General features: G+C 45.4%; 1 protein-coding gene across 5 annotated transcripts in view; it reads left to right on the forward strand.

The window, feature by feature from the left end:
* The window catches only part of PLXNA3 (plexin A3), an 84,523-nt gene that overhangs the window by 21,868 nt on the left and 45,562 nt on the right, over positions 1–17,093 (forward strand). For 2 of the 5 annotated variants that reach the window (XM_069942727.1, XM_069942728.1), the window contains exons 2-3: positions 1,920–2,035; positions 6,970–7,152. In XM_069942727.1, coding sequence (XP_069798828.1) covers positions 1,940–2,035; positions 6,970–7,152 — 279 coding nt within the window. In that variant the 5' untranslated portion in view covers positions 1,920–1,939. Of the gene's footprint in view, positions 1–1,919; positions 3,169–6,084; positions 6,106–6,969; positions 7,153–17,093 lie in introns of those variants that run through there. The other 3 variants (XM_069942726.1, XM_069942730.1, XM_069942729.1) reach the window with 2 other exon arrangements.

The raw sequence follows: 17,093 nt of genomic DNA on the forward strand, positions 1-17,093 counted from the left end.
AATGATCATTAACCACAATTAACTAATCCCAAGCTGAGCCGCAGTGAAGCCGTGCCGGAGTTTTTTTTATTTTTTTTTAATGTCTCTAGAACGGTTTTGATCGGATTAACTTCCAGGGTTTGGAAACTTTCGCTGTAATATACCTTGGAAACTATGTCGAATAGCACAATTCCTTGTAATAACCGCATCTGTACCGGCATTCAGACTCTGGACTCGTCCCAGAAGCCAAAATTGTCATTGTAAGAGCCAAACTTTTACGGGAACGCTCTTAAGACCTTAATGCCCCGATTCTCTGCTTCTTTAGCCATATAAAATAACAGGATTGTGTATAATTTGTCCGTATCTGTATGGAAGCTCTCCGCACCCTGCCGGCCCAAGCATTTCCTTCCCTGTAATTCACTCCAGCTGTGTGGGTGAAAGAGACACCGCTCTGGGGTCAGGAGTCAGCACCAGCGGGTGGAAGTGTCAAGTTGTCTATAAGACAAGATGGCTCCTCCTGATGTAGAGCCTGTGTGCCGATCGGGTGCTACGCCTTGGATCATCCACACAATAGAGAGGAGGACTAGAGTAAATCTCTATTTCCAGATTTATAGGGCTAGAAAGCTGCTTATAGTAACCCAAGGCTTAGGAACATTCGATACGGTGTTGAGATGATGACATTATGGAATATGTAAAAGGTTTAACCCCCTTGTCTTCAGGAGTGCGGTCCGCAAGTATAGTTATACGACTATATAAAATATGACCTATGACCCCTACATTAGTGTGGAAGCAAAAGATGTCACTGAATAACTAGGCACATTGGCTCTTTGGGAACTTGTGAAGGTTGGTTAACCTCTAACACGGAATCTAATACAGCAGCCATGTCTGTTACCATTTGGCTTTGACACATATACCCAAAAAGCATTCTTGACGGAAAAGATGAGAATAAGGATATGTTTTCTAACCAATGACGTTGCTCACCGTAGCCTTCGGGGGGGGGGGGGTGCAGCAATGTGCCCATCATACAATACATAGGTCTCAATGGACATATCCCACATGTGTTGACTACAGTATGTAAATACACCGTTCCCTCCTTCAGGTCAGGGGGCGCCGAGTCTCAGGATCTGGGGACCTTGTGGTAACAGAAGAGATTATTACTCAGTTATAGCAGACCACATGTTATGGAAGTTCTTAGTCATGTGTATTTATAACATATAGACCACCATTTTAGTTTGGTGAAGCTCTAATCCGCACATATTTCTAGCGATATTATCATTGTAGCCTTGTTAAGGAGTGTTTTCCAATTTGCACATTTATGACACATCCATAAAATATGCCGTAAGTATATGATCATTGCTGGTGCTGAATCACCAGGTGAGTTGGGGGACTACAACTGGGGTCCTCCAGTGTGCTTGGTGAGGAGGCTGCTGCATCCAAGTAGAGAATGGAGACACGGGAGGCCAAGTACACAGCTCTCTATAGCAGTCTATAGGAGCCATAGAAACAGCCCTGAAGGCGGGTCAGGGGACCCTTGTTCTCCTTATAGACATCTAGCAGACATAAATATGCAAGGTGGGAATGAATGTCTCTGGTTTAGGAGGACCATGTTATGTATTACTCGATACATCCATTTTAGTGTGCACCATGTAATACCCACAGATGATCATTGGGGGCCAAACATTCAATGTACAATCTGTACCCAGTATGTGATCTTCCATCTGTTGTGCTGGTTACAGTTGATATGTAATGTATGATCTTTGTATGATTACGACATGCCCCGGCCATAGGTAAGAAATGTGTGTCATCCTGTACAGGAAATTGCTGCCAAAATTTGGGCTTTAAGACAAGCATTATGGGTAGAGTACGCTGCACTTTGTACTGTGCAGTGAACTGTGTAATGTTCTCGCTGTGTAGTAAACTCCTTTATCTTTGCTTTTCAGCCCCAGAAATGATCTACTGAATGTGGACCTGGATAAACCACCTAGGATATCGGCATTGTCGCCTCCCCGTCCAAGAAGCTGACCTCCGAGATAAGGATACGCCATGGGGCGATTCGGTGACTTTCATCTTTCTTTCCTACTTATTGTCTTTTCTTCTGTCGGAAGATCGGCCCCCTCTCCGTTCCCAAGCTTTACAGTGTCAGATACATCTCTGACCCACCTGGCTGTGCACAAGCACACAGGTGACGTCTACATCGGTGCGGTCAACAGAATTTACAAGCTCTCCGAGAACCTGACCGAGTTGCGCTCCCACTTGACTGGTCCTATCGAAGACAACTCCCGCTGCTACCCCCCACCCTCCGTGCGTCAATGCGCTCACAAGCTGTCCCCCTCGGACAATGTCAATAGACTTTTGTTGATCGACTACACGGGTAATCGGGTGGTGGCCTGCGGGAGCGTATGGCAAGGGATATGTCAGTTTTTGCGGCTGGACAATCTCTTTAAGTTAGGCGAGCCCCACCACCGCAAGGAGCACTATTTGTCGGGGGCAAGAGAGCCCGATTCCATGACTGGAGTCATTGTAGAACAAGACGCCGAGCAGAGTAAACTTTTTATTGGCACATCTATTGATGGTAAATCAGAGTATTTTCCCACCCTTTCCAGTCGAAAACTTTTGAAGAACGAGGAGAGTGAGGAGATGTTCCGCCTGGTCTACCAGGACGAGTTTGTCTCTTCTCAGATCAAGGTCCCCTCGGATACGCTGTCCCTGCACCCTTCCTTCGACATTTACTATGTGTATGGGTTTGTCAGCGGTGGGTTTGTGTATTTCTTGACCCTGCAACTGGACACACAGCAAACATTACTAGATGCCACCGGAGAAAAATTCTTCACATCTAAGATTGTTCGAATGTGTTCCGGAGACCCTGAGTTTTACTCCTACGTAGAGTTTCCTATTGGATGCACAAAGGACGGGGTAGAGTATAGACTAATCCAGAGTGCGTATCTAAGTCGGCCTGGCCAGAAACTGGCCCAAGAGCTGGGGATACCAGAAGACGAGGATGTCCTATACACAGTCTTTTCACAAGGTCAGAAGAACAGATCCAACCCTCCCCGCGAATCCGTCCTTTGCCTCTTCACCCTCAGCCAAATCAACAAGAGCATTAAGGAGAGGATCCAGTCTTGCTACCGTGGAGAGGGGAAGCTGTCACTGCCATGGTTACTCAATAAAGAGCTACACTGCATTAACACGGTAAGAAGTCCACAGAATGTCGTATCTATGTGTCTGGCATCCCCGTAAATCTGAGCTGAAGGTTTCAGCCTCTTAGGAGGGGCTGGGCCCATGCCCATCTCTTAGTTGTGTCTTCCGACAAGCAAAGCATCGGGGAGTGTTAAAGGCACAGGCGAAGATTTGTTGCCTAATGTCTAACATTATTAAAAATTGATTTTTTCATGGCGGAACTTGCTCCGTTAGGTGCTCCGCGAGCTAATTAAATTCCTTTGTATGGTTTTGGCTTGTCACGGACTCGATGCTCGGAACTGAGAAAGGCAAATAGTGCTGCATCCACTTAAACAAGATTAATAGGATTGGAGCCAGCGTCTCCTGCCTAACTCGCTCAGTGCCAGCGAGACAGTGTCACGCACATGTATCGGCCTAGGAGACACACACAGAGTCCTGGGGGTTAGTAGAGCACTCACACATTGCCCGGTAACCATCTTGGCTCTGCCGGTCACTTGTTTAAGTGCGTTTCATGTAGGCATCTTTCTCCAATTACAATGTTAAATCCCTGCTCTTTTCATGCTTAGGAGTCCTGTGGGCGGTCCTATCATTGTGCACCGCACTCCAAAGCATAGAGTGAGCAAAGATTTAAATTTATGCAAGGTATTCTAAATCTTTTCCCACAAATCTATCTTTCCTACATATCAGTCTGCTCAACTTTTCCTGCCCTGTAATATGATGGTGATAGGTTCCAGTCAATAAAAATGTCCTTTATCTCATGGGTATAGCTTTACAGATTAAAGGCTATAGGCATATCTAAAGTTTAATATTATAGGTGAGCGGATCTCAAGCATGCTCAAGTTCGTCCGGGCCCGAATGCTCTGCACATCCCGGAGGCTAAAGAAGCTGGATTTAGCCCTAAGGCTGCCTGGAAAACATGGATACAGTCATAGTCAATGTTTTCCAGGACTCCCTGTGGCTGCATCCAACTTCTTCATCCACCAGTAATCAAATGCAAAGCAGTCGGATTTGGGCGAACTAGAGCATGCTCGAGATTCACTCATCTCTATTGGCCGTACATTTAAAGTAGCTGTCAGCCAAGCGCACAAACACACATGCTTGCTCAGCCGGGCCACGGATGCATGGCTTTCAAATAGGGAGAGGGGAGAAAGTAAATGTCAGATTTCTTTGTTGGCATCTTATCTTCCAAATTAGACATGGTAAAATCCAATATGCCGACCCTAACATTGGCCATCGAGAGAAAGTTGGAATTCTCCCCCTATACATAAAATTGTCGGTTAGTCCTGACAAAATGAGAAAAAGTGCCTTGAAGGTGTTTCCCAGAAACAGCCCTTGCCTGCCAAGACATGCTGGGAATTGTAGTTTAACAAGATGTTTTCTCCGGTCCCTCCTTTGTGCCCCTCTCGTAAGTGGCAGCTTAATATCCAGACGCTGTCAGCCCACAGTATAGCAGGCGTCTGCGCCCGGGATCCAGAGAGCGCACATTATGTAAATGTAATTAAGCCGCAGCTATTTCCGTGTCGTCGAGCTTCAGTCTGATTCCTGGATTTGTTCATTCCCAATTTTCTTTTCCATTTGATCTGTAATCTTTGCTCACGTGCTGCTCATTCCTGCTTTTATCCGCTCCTGGATCTGGCAGAGAAATCTTGGAGGGCACCAGGCCCTGTAATTGTCCGAGGTTTCTTCGAATACCACTTCAAAGGCTGCGCATCTCCGACACCCTGTCATTTGTGTGCGAGTGGCTGCAAATGTGACATTCCTATACGTGTCCGCGAGGAGAGTTACCGTCTACGTGGCAGGGCTGCTCCAGAATAGCTAGCCGCACCCAGGAAGTCTTACATTTATACTGGGATTTCTCTTGTATTCCTCAACCTGTGGTTCTCCAGTCATAAAAAACTACAACTTCCAGCATGCACTGACAACCAGTCCACCCCTTGTACAGTTATGAATTTTCATGCTGTCTCTCCTGGCATGATGGGAATTGTAGTTTTGCAACAGGTGAAGAACCCCAGGTTCCCCTTCTCTGCTGTAGAGCATACCTAGACACCTATTTTAAAGGGATTTTCCAGGGAAAAACATTGACTGGCCTTCAGTTGTCCCCAGAACCCCCTTTCAAAACACTTGCATGCCCTTGGGAGGATCAGGAATGAGAACTTGTTTGGTCAACAGCCAGCTCTACAATAAGACCATCAGCTCTTAAAGGTGTTATCCCAAGATTAGCCAGCTAGTTGATGGGTGGGGGTCTGAGATCACAAAAACATTGGGCATTTGTCTCCCAGGTTAATGGAATGGTAAGGCGTATTGTTGGCGAAGCACATCCCATAGACGTGCATAGAGCGATGACTGAGCATACATGTTAACACTCTATTTATGTGGGTGACAAATGACCTCCATTTTCTTGATTGGGGGGGTTGCCAGTAGTCAGATCCACACTAATCTAGCTATCTCAGATCCTGTGGATAAGGGATAACATTAGATCTGAAATAACCCCCTTAAAGGGTCAATGAAGTCATGACTCCCCATTACAGATACTGGCATTCATGATGACTAGAAACGCCCCATAATATCCGTAGGGGATATTCTCTCTGGTGACATGGATGGAGTTACGGACACGGTCCTTCCACATGCCCGTGGCGCCCAACAACCTTGGGCTCAGTAATTGGATAATCCGCCCTTCATGTTTAGCCCTTATATAGTAAAGAATTCTGAAAACAAGGCTAAAAGAACATTTCTCAGCGACATTGTAACTGTATCTGTGATTGCGATACGGGAATAGCAAAGCCAATGCATTCGTCAGAAGTCTCCACCGCTTGGCGCCATGCCCATTCAGACGTGCCAATCCCACATCCCAAGTTCTGTATTCATGAAAGGCTTTGAGGCAAGAAGAAGACACATGCCCTGTATTGTGAACTTGTGGGGGCAGGAGGAAGCTTGTGGGGTCATTATGTGGTAAGATGTCTTGTACCTTTTAAGTGTTTACCAGTGTTCATCTCCTGCCATCGTTTTCTTCTGTGATGGCTCCCGACCTGTTCTCTGTCCCTACATGGAAATTTCATCATACTCTTTGCTTTGTTTCGGCAAACTAGTTAATAATCCCATAGGAAGAATAGTTTTAGACCAACAAGCCATAACAATCCAGGCAATATTGTGTAGGTCCCCCATGTGCTCCAACCCTTCGAGGCCTTGAACTCCATTAGACCTTCAAAGGTGACTTTTTTTTCAGCAGTTTGCTTTACAGCAGCTCTGTTGGATTACACCAGATGGGGAAATCTGCTGTCCTGGACTGTATTGAATCAGGATGACAATCGGCCATATTGATCGCCTCACGGCTTTCCCATAAAACTAGGAAGCTGCCGAGTAGAATTTTTATCATCCTAGCGGCAGAGGACGACTCAAGGATATTTATAGGTGATGTTTTTTTAGTTTTCGGTGGAAATGCACTATAAACCTGAAGAAGTATTACCTATAAAACCATGGCATTCATTAGGAAAATGTGTGTCTTAATGGGAATGACGCACGCGGAGCTGTAAATCATTGTGGATACAAGTCACCTTGGCTCACGGCGGCCTTTATAGGAAATGATCTGTGACTGCTACTATAACAAACGCTTCCTTTGCTTTTCATTTTCTTTTATTTTTTAACTTATTTATTATTGACTTACAGTCTTTAAAACTACAACTCCCAGCATGCTTTCTGTCTTGCTATCTCTATGCGCTCTGGCCAGGGAACATGTTGGTTGGGCACCGATGGGTGTAGGTGATGGCGCTTCTTTAATGGATGTCGTTTAACATCTCTATTTCATTTCTTTTCCAGCCTATGCCTATTCACGACGGCTTCTGTGGCCTCGCCTTAAATCAACCCATCGGTGGTCTGAAGGTGATCGAGGGGCTCCCACTCTTTGAGGATAAAACGGATGGCATGGCTAGTGTCGCTGCTTATAGCTACAATGGACATTCTGTGGTTTTTGTGGGCACCCGAGCCGGAACTCTGAAAAAGGTGAGTGCTCCTGGTAATGTGAGGGGGGGCGACATGGTACTGATATTAAAAAAAACAAAAGTCCAACAGCACCTTGGAAATTCTCCGATTATGGCCAAAAATAGAAATAAGGATGCACGCAGGTGGGCTCACAATCCTAGGTATGAGCACTACGAACTTCAGAAGAAAGGATTTCCCACAGCATCCACAATGAAATAGGTGTGTTTATTCACACATCAGGGTACACAAGAAAAATGAAACGTTTCGGCCTGCTGGCCTTTGTCAAGCAAAGGCCAGCAGGCCGAAACATTGCATTCTTGTGTACCCTGATGTGTGAATAAAAACTCCTATTTCATTGTGGATGCTGTGGGAAATCCTTTCTTCTGAAGTATGGTACTGATATTAGTAAGTGTTTGGGTGGAGTATCTCATGGTGGCCATACGTCTTCAGTAGCTGTCAGCAGAACATTCAGTCAACAGCAATCTCCCTATAAACATCAGCCTTTGGCACAGACCAATTGCTATGCTTCCTGTGTACACAATAGCTGCCCCCAGTCAATCTTTAAAGAGGACTCTAACCTGCTCATACCATAACCGATACTATACTGTAAATCTCTTCAGACATACATATCACTTGGAACAGTACAATGTGTTGTGGAAGCTTGGGTCTGCTATTCTCTGCTACTGCCCGTACAAGGAGCAGCAGGGAGTAGCAGAGCCATGCCTGCAGAGTGCACTCTGCTGTTTCCAGTGCTTTGTATTCCGAATTAGCTTTACTGGATGCTATATGTCTCTGGCGTTGGAAATGACATAGTTACATAGTACGATTGAAAAAAGACATATCCGTCAAGTTCAACTAAAGGAAGAGCCAAGCTCTTTAGTGATTCTCCTCACCATGGAAGGGGCGGGGGATAGCATGGGTAGCACAGTGATAGTGGTCATCTTGGTAGGTTGTGGTGCATCCTGGTGATGATAGATTGTATCATATGCAAAGATATCAGCGGTGTTGGAGCAGTACACCCCTCTTACCTTTTCTCCTTTATCCTCCTAGAATAGCCCTGGTATCTTTCTGTAGTAATGCGGTAATTTCCCATCTTCCCCAGGACATCAGTGATATTTGCCGACAGTCGCCTTCTCCTTTATTTGTTTCAGTAATTTTATAACCGTCGGGTTTTCTCATAATGTACCGAAGAATTAGATAAAGCTTTAGGGCATATTCTCACATGGCAGATTTGTTGTAGAAATTTCTGTGACCGAAAATCTATTCCGCACATCTTAAGAGTTGTTTCCGCTGCCGGCACCCCAACGGGGCAGTCACTGAAATGTCTGCAACAAATCTGCCGTATGTGAATATACCCCGTGCCATATAATAAAGTGATGGTAAATCACCCAGAGGGAGAATATAGGGGATGCTGCATCATGTGTAGTGCGGTGCACCTGTCTGATGTTTTCCCTGCAGAGCAGCGCTCCCAGCTACCCAGGGTCGGCCGCCATGCATTTTTACACACAGCATCCATTCTGTTTATATAATTATTGGTGGTGGAAGTCGGACCCTCGCTGATCATAAAGTGATGGGATATCCCAGCTATAAAAGGGGATTATAAAGTTCTGAACAACTTAATAGTTGGACTGTTAAGATAGTTGTCTTGGTCAACAATGATATAGGTTAGGCCGTTTCTCATCACGTTTGGGGGCTGTAGATCACCAATGTCAAGGTATGCCGTCATATGCTGTGACACTTCCATAGCTGGCCCGTTCACTAGTCTATTTCCTGAATCGGGGAAGGGGGACCTTTAGCCCTCCAGCTGTTGCAAAACTACAATTCTCGTCATGCCAGGCATGATGGGAATTGTAGTTTTGCAACAGCTGGAGGGCCGAAAGTGCCCCATCCCTGTCTTAAACATATACTTTACCATTAACATGAATGGACCGCCATTGGTCTGCCCTGGCTTATGGTTTTCCTCATATCCCGATTTTGTTGAACAGAGCCAAAGATACTTGGTGTAAGAAATGGGAAGTCATTGCTAAAGTGGAGGGAGAAGGTTATTGAGAAAAACATAGTCCCATTGGAATACAGAAGAGATGGACGCCAGCAAGGCCCCAGTATAGAGCGGAGAGGGGAAGGAGGAAGACGTCTGGTCCACAGCGGGAGAGCGAGCACTCAGGGTTTTGGCACATAATATAAGTGACGGCTTTTATAGATCGGCCTTCACCTCGACTGGGGGAAAGGACAGAGAATTCATCACGTAGCGCCATAAATCCTGACCGCCATACAGATGATTAGTCGAGAGGTTTCTGTGCCCAGATCGCGCCACTTCTTATTGTTCTTGTAATCAGCTCTGAGTCTCGGCTATTGTCTCATAGACAGACGTATGTATAATGCTGTGTACACAGCGTCCCTCTATCCCCGGGCACTTATACGGTAATATAATTCACACACTTGATCCATTCATTGGATACAGTCTTCTGCTCTTACAGCTCCTCATTGTATCGTCATACACTGTCCACACCCCAGTCTGTGGTAGCGCTGTACTTAGACCTCTTATGTATTGGAACCGCTATAAATAATACGGAGGAAGGTGAATATTGGGTTAAAGTCCTGAGAGTTTAATGGTCTTGGCCTTGGGGATCTATAAATTAAAGCCGAGCATCGGCAGCAGTAACTGCATTCACATCGATGGATTAGTATTACATACCTATGCCGATTATATGTGTGTTTGTCTTTTCTTGGCTCCTACTGAGGGTTGTACTTCAAGCCGCTTGACAACTTCCTGTCCGGTGACCACCTTTCCCCTAATGTATGGTCAGAGGAAGTTGAACGCGTCATGTCTCTTCCATTCATTGAAATCTATGGCAAGAATTTATCAATTGTTTTTCATAATTTTTTACACAAGCCTAATTTTGCTCAAAAATTTGCATCTTTTCTGTATTTTAGTCACTTTTGGCAACTGAACGTGTCTTCAGTATTAAAGCATCATGGTTTAAGCCTACTTTTTAGACACATTTACACTTTTGCGCAACTCCACTCAAAGAAAAGAAAACAACACAGAAAAAAATTGTGCAAATTGATCTTACTTTGTGCGACAATATAATACATTCAACTGGCTTAAAAAGTGGAAAAAGTTACGAATTGTTAATTCCCCCATGTGTCTTGCGTTCACCGTCTGGCATAGTGTTTTGATCTCCTGGAACAGGGACAGGTATTCTTCTTCTTCTGTCTCATAATCCTTAGTTTTATGATGTTATGTCTTCGTCTTTGGTGTCCTGAGTGCCAAAGAGTCTGGAAGTTTTTATCTTCAGAATTCAGTCTGTGCCATAAGCGATAGCCGTTCCCATCACTGGAGAATCGTCTTCTGTATAAAGTTGGATTATTCTTTCTTGACCTATTGGATGTCTATTTTAGTATAAATCCCTTGTACTTTCACATTGTGCTGTTCCTCCGTTATTCTCTTGGCTATTTCTGAATAAATTGTCGGCTAGGTGGTGTTATTCATTTTACTCAAAAGGACGTGTCCCTACTCAGTATGATGATGTCATCTTTAGGGCCCTATTATACAAGGTGAATATTGGCTGATATCTCCAGTGTCATGAGAATAGGGATGAAGCCCTTCTGCCCTGCTAAAAATCACCGGCCACTGTCTGCACATCTTTCCATGTAAAGGGCTTCTTACACAGGCTGATTATAGGCCAGGAGAGTTGCTAGAAACGCTACAGCAGCCAATAATTGGCCCATGTAGTAGCGATCAGCTGAGGACAAGGAAAACGCTGCCTTCGAAATTTATCTGCCGCACATCCTTCTGTGGAAACATGTGCGGCCGATAGCAATAAAGGGAAACTGACAGCACAGATGTACATACATCCCTGCTGTCAGTTTCCAGATCAAAAGCAGTCTATACTCACCACCCTCGCCGCTTGTGATCTGGCATCCAACCCTCTCGTCCAGCCCCAGCCGAATACTATATAATGGCACTGCAAACAAGCACCGATCTAGCTGGTCGGGACTCATTTGAGGCCGCTTGCGGTGGCACTCACGGCATGTAAAAGGACCATAATTGCAGGAAAAGACTGCCCAGTCAACCCAACGGTCCTTTATGTGGCCAGCAGCACAACCGATCGTGCCTTGTGTTGGTTCTGTAAAGAAGAGCTGATCACAAAGATCAGCTTTTGTTTACAGATGGACTTGGGGTGTCTAATACAGCCCTTAAAGGGCTTGTCCAGGAGGCAGAACAGGTGTTACCTGAAAGTGAGAACCCTTTAACTAGAAAGCCCTTTGGACAGTGTCAGAGTGTAAGGACGCCCCCCCCCCCCCCCCCCCCCCAAAAAAAAAATAAAAATCTGGTAAGACCCAGTTGTCAGTTCTTCTCATATATTTTTAAGAAAAGTAACTGAGGAACAGCAAAATGCAGCGTTCTCATATAAGTAAAAAGTCCAGATTTGTTATTTCCTGAAGAATACAAGTTTTTAGTTAAATAAGCTTGTTGGTAGTAGTGACAACTTTTAAAAGTATAGACTTTGCCACCAATAATCAAAGTTACCCCGCCCCCCGGAATTCCTATCCAAACACTCCACAGTACACTCTGCATTATCCCGCCAGCCATTGGCTCGTCGGCTCCAGGTCGCGCTTGATCAGTAGGTTTCATTGAACCTTGCTGTAGACATATGTTTTCTATACTCCTCTCCAAGCTTTGTCCCTGCGATGCTCAGTCCCTGATCCGCACTAAATCAAGTACATTTTTTTCTTGGGTTTGATAGACGAGAATGTGGTTATGGAGCTTAGCTCCAAGGGCAGCCGGCCCAAGGGATAGGCGGAACATTAAACTTTTCATAAAACGGTGTGAAATCTGAGTCCGCGGCACACAATCCTTCGCAGCTGGAATCCATTAGCACACTCCTGTTTTACACATTTCTTTTTGGTCCCGCTCATATTTATGTCTCTGGCACGTCAACATTTCTCTTTGGCTTTCAGTCACCCCCTCCTTCCCGCTCACCCTAAATTTAGTAGTTCTGTCCGATTGTGCGGTGACCATTATAATCTTCATTGGTTTCTAACCTGTTAATTACGAATATGGCTATGATCCGACCAAGGATGCCATGATAATGTCTAGGTCTGACTGGCCCATACATGATAGATCAATGTTGGCTTCGGCCGCACTCTTCATTGTGAGCAGCAGGGAATTCGGATGCGCTCATGCACTAATGCACCCGCAAAGATCACCTCTGAGACAGTCCGGATGCGCCCGCAGAAGATCTTTTCTGAGACCGGCCATTTTGTGACCCGGCCAGGTCACGGACCGGCTGGTCTCTTACAACGTGTGAACATAGCCTGAGGGTGCAAGTACTAGCAGCATGTTTGTGGTGTTCCTATAAGCTGACCATAGACATAGTCTGGTATATAAATGATTTTTAGCCAACAATTTGGCAAAATGTTTATTTCTGCATCGGAAAATCCGTCTTGAAATAGGTCGTTGATTGGAGAAGTGACGATTCTGACGATGAGGAGGCAAAACTTTATCTGTTTACTTAGTTTTTATTGGGGGAAGTTTGACAAGTCCACAGGGAAAAGGAGGAAGAGGAGGAAGTAAAAAATGGGAGGAAATAAGCAATCCGGGTCCATGTGAGTACAAACAAGCACAATGGTGATTTTGCTAAGCCGCAACAAAGCAACGATAACAATATGAAGCTTAAGCACGTAAAATGCCAAAAATGAAGATGCTTGCCAAACCGAACAAAGGGACATATTACATCTGAGGATGGGAAACATAATAGAGCATAAGAATTCCAACAATGGGAAATATTGCCATAAAAAATAACACCCAGCCCTGAAAGCAGCGGATGGCAGTGTAGGAAGCGGATAGAAAATAGAGAGAGAGGAGCATGAACGGGTCTGGCTCAGTGGTTACCAATCGAAGCTACAACTCCCAGCATGCCCTGACAGCCAAGTGGGTGGAGATTGGAGGCAACGCCAAGTGGACAATATGATCCAGATCGGTGAGAATCGAGGAAGCGCTTCCGAGGACACAACTATTCTGATAGTAGTGAAATATATTGGAGACCCGATTACACTACATCAGATGACCTATAATGGCCCACTTTGGCGTCAGGGTGGTGTTGGCTCAGTGTCCGGAGCCTGACCAACATCAGATGCTTGTGGTCAGCCTTAGCCAATGACTAACAGTGGAGCAGTGAGGTTAGTGGTGGTCATCACCGCCGCTCCTCCATCCGGTTAATTCTTCCCATGTGTGATTTACAGCATCTCCGGCTGCATTCATCACTGGCTTCTTTACATAGCTCGCCTGTGGAGTACGCCGTGTTTGCTTTGGGATATCATTTACATTTGCTGTGCCGATTGCATTGGATATAATTATCATTAACCAGCGATTAGTATAGTGGTGTATCCCAGGGCAACAGATCACAGCTGCTTCCTAGGAAGCCGATAGAAAAGAGGAAAGAATAAATTACTATTATGCACTATAAAACCGCGCCACCCTAGTCCCATGGCAGTGTCTGGTACTGCAGTGACAATACCAGACAAGCATTGCCAATTGACCAGTCTCATATCCAGGCATTAAGGGATGAGGAGATACAAGGGTTATCCAGTCTGCCCCATAGATGTGACACAAGGGTTATCCAGTCTGCCCCAAAGATGTGACACAAGGGTTATCCAGTCTGCCCCAAAGATGTGACACAAGGGTTATCCAGTCTGCCCCATAGATGTGACACAAGGGTTATCCAGTCTGCCCCATAGATGTGATACAAGGGTTATCCAGTCTGCCCCAAAGATGTGATACAAGGGTTATCCAGTCCGCCCCATAAATGTGAGCCCGCTCAGGTGTGAACCTGCAGTCCCCAGTGCTGCGCTTGTGGTGCCGGCCCTACGACTAGAATTCTCCCTCTCCTTCATGTGAACGTCAGGCCCATACATAATGAATGAGTGATATGAAGGTAATTAACTACAAGTGCATTAGACAATGTATTATTGAAGACCCGCTGCATCAGAGAAATACAGAAATGGAGGATTTAAAGGGGATCAGGGATTATTTACTTATCCGGTAATCCCCTTTATGTTAGGCCATCAATAGGCCAGGTAAGTGGGTGCAAATGCTAAATAGCCCCTTCAAGTGCCGATCGTTGAAACATAGTAGAGGGCCTGAGTGCTGTGAGGGCAGTGTAACATGCAGATCTCGTCGCACCCCTGCTTACATCATAGTGGTGGAATAAGCACGTTGTCGATTCTTCCCGCTCTGGAGGACTGCAGAAAGTGGACGTTCTGTAATACCTTATTTTCCCTGTAGAGGTGCTGCAGTGAAATTGAGCATTTGAAAAAAAAAAAAAAACCTACTGAGACAGTGTGAGAAATGTCCAATGCCGGTGTAAGAGCCCCATTTTGTGTCTGTTTCCGTCCTGTCTGATTGTGACTGTAGATCATAGAAGCCGCAGGAATCCTAATCTCCACAGAGAAATGAATATTTATGGGCTGAAATAAGGAAATCACAAGGCAGGATTTTCACTTCCCTGCCCCAGATACCACTAAGAAGTAATGAAGGTTAGCGCCCTGCCGCGTTTGGATATTGTCGTATTGCTGCCTCTTTATTGCTTGTAATAATCACTATTAAGTCTTAGGGCCGTAATTGTTTCGGAGGACGGGGCCCCGAGGGTTTAATGTTTCTAATCTTACACATGTATCTTAAGCTCGGTGGCGTAGTCTACACCTAGTACTATAAATAGGATTAATGATGGTGTTTGTGAACAGTGTTTTTACCCCCGCAAGGTGTTTGTATAAGGAGACGGAGAACTTTAATTACATCTTGTGGAGGATGTATACAGGTCTGCCTCCCTATACAAGATAACAGGTCCTATGGGGGGTAAATACCCATCAGCCATAACTTTAAAACCACTGACAGGTGTCATTGATAACTGGTGACAATAGGATCTATAGGGTGAGGTACTACCATCCTGTTCTTGTTGGGCGGCTGCGGGCCTGTGTGTCACTTACCTGGGGAAGGGATGGCACTAGGATGCCCAGTAGGAAGGAGACGAGATAGCGGGGGCAGTGTGATGGGCAATGTTCTGCTCGAGAACTTGTGGCAATGGGACATGACAGCGATGCGGGTCTGAACCTCAATGGGGATCCGGGCCTTGATTGGTCAGAACTGGGGTATACTCATTATAAGGCCAGGGGTTTTAATGTTATGGCTGATCACCAGGTACCCAGTGAAGATGAGCTGACTAGTCGACCACTTGACCATGTGGCGGTCTCCCTTTTCAGGCTGTAGAGTAGCCATTGTCCTATTTAGGTCACCATTTGCTGGGCGGCCTCCTGTTTTGTTATAATTGAGCTTTTTCTCGTGGTTTTCACCAGTCTTTTCAATTACTGTCTGCAATAAAAATAAATCCTTCCCGGGCGCTGAGGATCCGCTGCCTAGATATTAATTATTTTTCAGAGGTGGCTTTTAAGGCGGTGCGGTTACATAGTGGTGAGGAGCGCTGCTCCTGGCGTCACTAATTCATCGACCCGTCTCCTCCCAGGCGGAGGAACCACCATCTTTCCCCAGGATCTCTTTATTAACCCTTAGGGGACACAGCCAGTTTTTATTTTTGCATTTTTGTTTTTCCCTCCTCGTGTATATAAGGCCATAGCGCCTGCATTTTTCCACCTAGAGACCCAAGTGAGCCCTTATTTTTTGCGCAACTAATTGTACTTTGCTATGGCAGATGTAATTTTTGCCTAAAATGTGCCGGGAAACCAGAAAAAAATTCAAAGTGTGGTGAAATTGAAAAAAAAAACGCATTTCTTTTATTTGGGGGAAATGTGTTTTTACGCCATTCACCCTGGGGTAAAACTGACTTGTTATGCATGTTCCTCAAGTTGTTACGATTAAAACGATATGTAACATGTATAACTTATATTGTATCTGATGGCCTGTAAAAAATTCAAACCGTTGTTAACAAATATACGTCACTTAAAATGGCTCCATTCCCAGGCTTATAGCGCTTTTATCCTTTGGTCTATGGGGCTGTGTCAGGTGTCAGTTTTTGCGCCATGATGTGATCTTTCTATCGGTACCTTGATTGCGCATATATGACTTTTTGATCGCTTTTTATTACAATTATTCTGGATTTGATGCGACCAAAAATGCGCAATTTTGCACTTTGGGATTTTTTTGCGCTGACGCCGTTTACCGTGTGAGATCAGGAATGTGATTAATTAATAGTTCGGGCGATTACGCACGCGGCGATAGCAAACATGTTTATTTATTAATTAATTAATTTATTTTTATTTATAAAATGGGGAAAGGGGGGTGATTCAGACTTTTATTAGGGGAGGGGGTTTTGTGTTATTAAAAATACATTTTTCTTTTACTTTACACATATACTAGAAGCCCCCCTGGGGGACTTCTAGTATATGTACTCTGATCTCTCATAGAGATCCATGCAGTATAGTTATACTGCATGAATCCATGAGATCGGTGTTCTATTGCTTTTGGCTGCTGCAGCCAAATGCAATAGAATGCCGAGCCGGGATCAGCGCCATTACGGAGCAGACCCCGGCCCGGTATGGATGCGGGGATCGCCCCCCCGCAATCGCGCCGCAGGGGGGCGATCCCCCCACTAGACCACCAGGTATGCGTTTGAAGAAGTATTTAGAAGCAGCTGTCAACTTTGACAGCTGCTTCTAAGTACTTAATTAGCGGGCACGGCGATCGGACCGTGCCCGCTAATAGCCGCGAGCCCGGGCTACACGCGGCACCCGGGATCGCGGCAGTTCAGAGGGTGGTCGCCGCGCGACCCCCCTCTGAACTCCCATAGCGGCACGAGGACGTTCAATAACGTCCTGGTGCAGCTATGGGTTAAAGGCTCCCGCTGACTCCTCTGCTGTCAGGATAGATGTCGTTCCCCACAGCCACCCTTTTTTTCTTATCATTCCCGCTTCATCTATTTTACGTGTTGGAAAAATTCAGAAGA

This window comes from Dendropsophus ebraccatus, chromosome 10 (assembly GCF_027789765.1).
Source record: "Dendropsophus ebraccatus isolate aDenEbr1 chromosome 10, aDenEbr1.pat, whole genome shotgun sequence".
NCBI lineage: Eukaryota > Metazoa > Chordata > Amphibia > Anura > Hylidae > Dendropsophus > Dendropsophus ebraccatus.